At 38.9% G+C, this 8,258-nt stretch overlaps 1 protein-coding gene across 1 annotated transcript; it reads left to right on the top strand.

The window, feature by feature from the left end:
- The first annotated feature begins 819 nt into the window (after nt 1-819).
- Nucleotides 820-6,719, top strand: LOC149836484 (uncharacterized). Its single transcript, XM_090005378.1, has 8 exons — nt 820-1,901; nt 1,992-2,124; nt 2,973-3,188; nt 3,285-3,440; nt 4,385-4,637; nt 4,730-5,130; nt 5,926-6,042; nt 6,143-6,719. Exons 1-8 carry the CDS (start codon nt 835-837, stop codon nt 6,503-6,505), a joined length of 2,706 nt encoding a protein of 901 aa, XP_089861504.1. The 5' UTR covers nt 820-834; the 3' UTR covers nt 6,506-6,719.
- Nucleotides 6,720-8,258: the final 1,539 nt, after the last annotated feature.

Here is an 8,258-nt window from a genome sequence, read left to right as displayed (position 1 = left end):
AAAAAAAAAAAATTTATGATCTAACCAAACTGCCAAAACTTTTGGAGCACATATTGACACTTCAAACATTTTTTTGCCGTTTCACCTATTGCTAACTATGGTCTAACCAAATTGCCACTGATTACATCTAATAAAGAGTTGAATCCAACATTACCAATCCTGATGCTGAATCCCTTTCAGCTGTTCCATTTTCAGTTTGAACTCATTGGTTTGGAAGGCGGTAGCTAGTTGTTTTGACAATATGATTTAGTTAAGGTGTTTGACCTCACTGGTTTGAAAGATCATAGCCACCTGGTTTATCAATTTAATTTTAAGTCTGAAACCAAGCTCTGACGCCATTTTTTAACTTCAGGAAAAACTTGGTCAATGTTGAAGTAGGCTGTTTGCTGTATGGCACAGTTATTCACGTTCACAATCCACAGAAAACCAATCTGTGCCTTCTTGCATCCATTCACTTTTGACTCGCCAACTTTTTCATTGCATTATTTATTGATCAGTTTTTCTCTTAGTCACTGTGTCAATGGTTTCATTGTATTATTTATTCTGTAATATTCTCTAATTGCAATAATCAGTAGGACCAAAACCTTTGGACTTGACCCTCCTAATCCCTATTGTTAATGACAGGGTACTTTGGTCAATCTAAACCAATGGGTAGCTTGGTGAAATTCTGAAACCAACACCACTCATCAGAGTATTCAAAGTAATTTGAAGATTCTGAATATCCCAACAAAATAAGAGTCAATTCAAAGGAATCCAAGTCAGGCGCACACTGCCTAATCCAGAGGTATATAAATAGATTCTCCTCCTGACACATGGCTCACCCCTATTCAACAAATGACTATTGTAAAATTCTTGAGGAAAGACCATAGGCATCTGAACAACCCCTTCCCCACGACCCCAAGAACCCTTGGTTTCAGCCATGGCAGCCTCTTCTCCCACCCCTCAGTCGTCCCTGACCAGGCCTTCCAAATTGGAGAAGATTTCAAGCTTTTTTGGTGCCCCAAACATGGTGGGTACCTCTCAGTTTTCCACCAAGCTGAGCCAGGGAGAGCCCTCTGGTCAACCATCCCAGGAGATGCCTTTGTCTCAGGGGCATTTGCCAATTCCCACGTGGAGGAAAGCAGAGGATCATTTGTTATAAATGATCATGATCTGTTCTCATGTCACCATCAGACTCTAGAGGACCTCAGATTGATGAAGCCGTCTGAGATCCTGGAAGAGATTGAACATGGCAAAACTCAAAGTTGGTATGAGGGAATTGACGCAAGATCTGGTTTCTTAGACGAGATTAAGGATGCCCAATTTCCAATTTTAGTGTTGAGAGGGTGCCTCTATAGCAGTAGAGAATTGGGTGAAGAGCAGTATGAATTCTTTCTCCAAGGACCCAAATCTTCAAGTGGTCCATTTTATAAGATTTCCGAATTAAATTATCAAGATTGTCAATCAAACGGGCAGTTGATCGCAGCTAGGTATTGGGTTTTCTTTGCTCAGAAAACCAGCCACCAGTTAGGATTTCATGTCAGGTTGGGAAGAGCAAATCTGCAACAGAATCAAGGAGTTCATTCCTCCATCTGTTCTAGATGCTTCGGAAAGCTTCGGAGGTGGCGATGCAAGTGGTCATATAGGCCTGGAGGCTTCATCAGGCTTTCAACAAAGAACAATAAGAAAGGGAGAAAAGTCAGTGCTAAGAATGGAGAAAGTGCAAGAATTAAAATTGTGAATGAGCTGAACAGAGTTTTCGTTACATATTATAGTGATGAAGATGAAAAGTTTTTTGGGTTTGGAGAGCAGTTCACTCATACGCAGTTTAAGGGTAAAAGGGTGCCCATTTTTGTTCAAGAGCAGGGTATTGGTAGGGGAGATCAACCCATAACTCTTGCAGCCAACCTAATTAGTTACAGGTAAATACCCACATTTATTATCACCATTTGTATCTGCAAATGTGATTTTTTTTCCATATTTCAATAAAACTATTAATATTTTTGTTGTAGATCTGGCGGTGATTGGAGTACAACTTATGCACCTTCCCCTTTCTACATGACATCGAAGATGAAGTCCCTTTACCTTGAAGGATACAGCTATTCAGTTTTTGATCTAACAAAGCCCGATAGAGTACAGATTCAAGTAATTTCTTACTGAAATCTGACGATAGTTTTTGTTTTCATACTAGAAATAGTATAATTTATTTCTAAAATCTGAAAATAGTTTTTCTTTTCATTCTGGAAATAATTTAGCAGTACCACAAAATATTTTACCAGAAAATATTCTAAAAGAAAATGTTGATGCATTTGGATATTTGGATATGGGAATTAGAGATTTACACCAAATTAGGAAAAGAAAATGACAATCACGTACACCAAAGCTGCATGAACTTTACTCGGTTTCTATTTATTTATTCAGTTTCCAAGTAAGCTGTGAAAATGAATCCATTGCCTAAATCAATTCTTAGCTTTCATACAAAGAAGCAATGGAAGTTTTTTGTCTACTTTGATGTAAAGACATTTACATGAATGCAGTTTTGGTGTCGCCACCTTAACAGTTCTCAGAAATTCCCCTTTCTTTCATAGATTCTCCAGAGGATTGTCTGGTTTAGATCTATGAGAAAAAATTGTCAGGATTCTGAAATGTGTCTGTCAGTAAGCTTGAATTGTTAGAAGTGTGAACAAGTAGAATGAGCTTTTTCTATGTCGACCAGATATCTTACCTAGGTCTGCCTTGTCTTCTCAGCTTCCACTTCCTATTGTTTTATCATACAGAAAGTTTGCACAATCTTTGACAGTTACTTCATACTTCATAGCTTATGCCAGACACCTAAGCCAAGAACCAGCTCTGTTATGTCATGTTCATATAGTTAACATTGTTGGTTGATCTCAAATGGAACAGTTTCTTTTCCTTCTGGCATAAGATGCAAGCTCCTAGTAATCATACAAATTCTATCAAACTCATGTTTGTTCTTGGTGAACTCTTTGCAGGTTAACAATTGCTTCATTCAAGGCAGAATACTGCATGGGAGTTCTCCTGTTATTCTTCTTGAGCACTACACAGAGACCATTGGGAGAATGCCTGAACTTCCAAGATGGATTATATCTGGAGCTGTGGTGGGAATGCAAGGTGGTACTGATGTTGTTCGCCGTGTATGGAAGCTACTACATGAAAATAATGTGCCCATTTCTGCATTCTGGTTGCAGGTAAATTCTCACGACTTCATACAGTTTTTTATAGCATAATTATTGGAATTCTTGTGTTATCTGTAACTCATGCCAGGTTTGAAAATAATTGTACAGGATTGGGTAGGGCAGAGGAAAACAGTCATCGGGTCGCAGCTCTGGTGGAACTGGGAAGTTGATACAAGTACATATCAAGGCTGGCAACAATTATTGAAGGATCTACGAGCTCATAACATCAGAACAATGACTTATTGCAACCCATGTCTAGCTTTGGTACAATCTCATCCCTTTTAAGTGATAAACTGTCATTGTTCAAGTTGTAACCTGATATGGAATTCAGAAAGGTCTGAAGTCAGTTCAGACTGTTGTTTGGCACCAATAGAAAAATCCTGCTGCCAAGTTAAGCAGATTATATGAGGCAAATTAACTGCCTTAGTTGTCAAAGGCGCTAGGCGGTGAGCCCCTAAAAAGACTAGGCGAGGCCCAGACGGTACCCCACATAAAAAAATTAAAAAACATACAAAATATTAAATATGTAAACAAACTACTAAAATTAATAACAAACATGTATACAACATAAGATCAATCAAAAATAAGCAATAGACAAATAATATGTTGTTGAACACTGTAAAGCAATTATATTACATAAAAGCAATCAAATAGATAACTCATAGACTTATAGATTATATATGAATTAAGTACACAGATATGTATATATATAATATAAATACATAATATTATAAATTTATAATATATGTTTATGATATGTTAATATATATAATTATATGCTATTACACAGAAAACATATATATGTGTGTGTGCAACTATGCATCAAACCGAGAGACTACCTCGGCTAGGCCGCCTAGGTGGTGCCTAGGCTCCACCTTTGACAACTAAGCAGAAGGGTGCAAGGAGGAGGAAGAATAAAAAAATAAGGTAAAAAAGAAAAACAAAAGAAGAAAATGAGAGAATAAAAAAAAAAGGCTTTTGGGGCGGGAGGAAGAAGAAAAAGAAAGAAAAGAGACAAAAAAAAAATTAAAAAAACATAAAAACTATGTCCCTTCGGCTTAGGCATGGACAACCTAGGCGGTGGTCCTACGCCTAGCCAGCCTAGGCGCAACTTTTGACAACTAAGTTAACTGCATGATTGGACTCAGGCTTACTCTGGTCTTTGGCTCCTGCCACTATGGTAAAGACTCTTTATGCTCTTCTTGCAGATTGATGAGAAGCCACACAAGAAGAGGAACCTTTTTGAGGAGGCAGATAGACTGGGCCTCTTCATAAAAGACAGTTCTGGTTCTACATATGTATTCCCAAATACAGCTTTTGATGTAGGAATGCTGGATCTCACAAACCCATCCACAGTCAAATGGTTCAAGCAAATACTATATGAGATGGTGGATGAGGGAGTAAGGGGATGGATGGCTGATTTTGGTGAAGGATTGCCTCTAGATGCATGCCTTTATTCAGGTTAGTTTATTACTTGGATTCCATGAGTTTGCATATAATGACAACTGAAAGATGTCATTCAAAGTTGATCACTTGAATCTGTTGCTGAGCAGGTGAAGATCCAGTGTCTGCTCATAATAGATATCCAGAAGTGTGGGCTAAAATAAACAGGGAGTTCATTGATGAGTGGAAGTCAATGAAACATGGGAAGGAGAAAGAAGATCCAGAAGAGAGTTTGGTGTTCTTCATGCGTGCTGGTTTTCGAGAGAGTCCAAAGTGGGCTACATTATTCTGGGAAGGAGACCAAATGGTGAGTTGGCAGAGGAATGATGGGATAAAGAGTGCCGTAGTAGGTCTGCTCAGCGGCGGACTCTCTGGTTTCACTCTAAATCACAGTGATATAGGGGGTTACTGTACAGTTAAGCTCCCTTTCATCAAGTACCAGAGAAGCGAAGAGCTGCTTTTGCGTTGGATGGAGCTAAACACATTCAACACAATTTTCAGAACTCATGAAGTAAGCATTATCTTCCATGGTTCCTTCTCAGTACCGTAGTCATTTATAACATGAGAGAATTGGTTATTTATAACCAGCATGTTGTAGATAACCGGCATTCTCAGTGCCACAGTTATTTATTACATACGAGTTCACCAGAGAAAATTGGTTATCTTCATTCAGCATGTTGCCTTTTCTGTCGTTAAACTCCGGACCTTGTTCAAATAATTCTATATACACAAAAGCTATGATAATTAAATGGACTAATGAATAATATTTTTGACTTAGCACTTATTACAAAAGCTTTATGAGCAGAATAACTCAGCCATAATTATATTATAGTTCATATGCAAGCTGGACTCAAAAGCAAAAAAGTTCTTACAGTAGGACTTCTTGATATAACCAGATATGGTCTACTATACTTCTGTTCAAGGGGATAACTAGAGAATTAGTTATGATCAGTGCCTAAAACTGAGGGTCCAACTGGGATTTTATGAGCTTTTGAGGTCAGGACTTAGAGACTATTAGAGACTACCATCAATCACACTCAACTTGGGACAAGTACTTGGGATCTGTTATCGAGTTTATTTTCATGTGTATGAAGGACCTGGCCTAAACTGGTCTAAATATTTGCCTCCAAAGCCTACAGTTAGTACTCAGTCTAAACTGGGTAAGGTCCCCTGAAGTCCCAAGTCTGATGGTCAAGCTTTCAAATAATAGGTTCGAACTTCAACTCAGATGCTGCATGATCAGATGTTTGCAGAGTGCCTGACAGTTCTGCCTCTAATATGCACTCTTGCCTGTGATTATCCATAGGGAAGCAACCCCTCAGCCAATGTGCAATTCTACTCAAACAAGCGCACCTTATCACACTTTGCTCGTTGTGCAAAAGTCTACAAGGCTTGGGAGTTCTACAGGATCCAACTCGTAAAGGTATGTCAGTATAATCAGGTTACCATAAACGTTCTGGATATGATACCATGACTACAAATTTCTCTACCTCATTCATGACCATTGTTTGTGTGAAAAGCAGGAAGCATCTCAGAAAGGCCTGCCTGTCTTGAGACACCTATTTCTTCACTACCCAAGTGACCAGCATGTCCTGAGCTTCACTTATGAGCAATTTTTGGTTGGCACAGAAATCCTTGTCGTGCCAGTCTTAGATAAAGGAAGAAAGGAAGTCAAGGCCTACTTTCCACTTACAGATGGTTGTGCTTGGCAGCATGTTTGGACAGGGAAGTTATATGGTAGGTCCTTGCTTTGTTCAGATCATACAGAGCAAGGATTTGAAGCATGGGTTGATGCACCTATAGGATATCCTGCTGTATTTGTCAAGGCAGGCTCTCTTGTTGGAGAAAACTTCATGAAGAATCTGAGGAACCTAGATCTTTTGTAAAGTGAATATCTTTGTTTTGTAAATTTGAAATGTCTGCCATGTAAATAGAGAAAGGGGGGAAAAGATGTCACTCAATATATGTTCATCTTGCATCTAGGTTCATAATGTTACTTCCTATGCATTTATTTCACGTTAGCTACCAACACCCCTGCCAAGCCACCATTGCACTATATATTTGATTTCAGCACCTCTATGTATTTGCTCCATTGGTTTTTTATGATGTATAGCAAAGGCGGATGAATTCCTCTGAGTTTAATTGGTTTTGAAGTTTTCCCTGAGATTTCGAATCAGTTGTGGTTTTTTTCTTTTTTCGGGTTCGGTGAACTTTTTAGAAAATAAAAGAAAACCAAAGTTTGTCCAAAAAGTAGGAAACAATTTTTTAAAAAATCACAAGAATCTCATGTCATTACCAATCTTGAAATCTAACAGCCAACAGCTGATCTGTGCAGACAATTATTAATAATAAAGAGTGGAAATCTCCAAACAATCAAGATTTTTAACAGTGAAGTTCAAGGAATGATTAGACCAAAAAGCAAATGCCAACTTCTCCCTACGTCCCTGAAGTTTGTGATTTCAACCGCAACCTGTACTAACGTAGGACTGTGGTGAAACCATGCAAGCACCTACTCATGAGCCTCAGACAACAGAAATGGGTTATAGTGACAATGCATCCATTCCTTTGCATTCCATAATCTGCAATCAAAATACCCGTTTTCAATGGGGTAGGGAAATAGAGCACCAACGGGCTGACCCTGAAGAATATGTAAAGCTAAAGCAAGCATCGTGGTTCTACCAAGTGTGCAACATCGATACCAATGGGGGCTCCGCTTGTCTGTCAGAAGCAGTTAGTGCATGTCACCTTGTGTGGGGACGTTGCAAGTTCCAACCCCAAATTGTATTACTGGTAGGGGTCTGCCTAACTCCATCTTTCTCTGTCAAAAAAAAAAAAAGTGTGCAACATCGAGGGTGGTCAAGTCATGGTCTCAGGGAGTTAATAAAAAAGGCTGAGGTGACGGAAAAAAAGGAAAAAATCCCGATAGGGTCTCACCTTTTGTCTGCCATTCCAAAACGAGTCCCATGTTTTCAGATCGAGGGGGTTGGGGCCGTGGGGTCCCTGAAATGTTTTAACAGAGAAAATGGGGCTCCGTCTCGAAATCAGGTAAAAGTCAAGTCTGTAAATGATATTTTCTAAAAAAACTAACTAAAATTTTGATTGGTGGCAACATAAAGTGTAGAATTTTTCCCAACCCTAACATGTAGCCTGAAAAACTGTCACACGGATGCTCAGTTTTGACTGCAGTTTGGTATCTCTATATATACAAGTATGGGAAACTTCACAAAAATGTCTGAATCCCATATCTGCAGCCGTATCCATGTGACAGCTGTGAAAAGTGAAAACCGTCTTCCACGTAGAGAAGAGTCAGAGACATTTTGAAAACTTAACTAATGGCTTTAATTGGTGAGCATAACTTGGTCAGTACCCACTAGATCCACATAAAGTACCTTAGCTAATCAAGAACAAGTTAAAAGAACCTCATTCCCTCATGGTTAAATTAGTTTTCGCTGAACCTGAGAAAAGAACTCCCACATCAGGTTGCATATATACATGGATGCATAATAGAATCCAGAAAGCCTAGACTTATTTGTCAAGCTTTCTCCTGGCTGAAATGCCATTTCACATCTACTGTGCCATTTTATGATCAAATCACCCCACATATCAGACCGGCTTTCAGTGGCCTTCAATGTATCAATT

The sequence above is a fragment of the Nuphar pumila genome, chromosome 5 (assembly GCF_984573655.1).
Source record: "Nuphar pumila chromosome 5, dmNupPumi1.hap1.1, whole genome shotgun sequence".
Taxonomy (NCBI): domain Eukaryota; kingdom Viridiplantae; phylum Streptophyta; class Magnoliopsida; order Nymphaeales; family Nymphaeaceae; genus Nuphar; species Nuphar pumila.
Note: the sequence above shows the minus strand (reverse complement) of the source record. Positions and strands in the feature narration are given on the sequence as shown.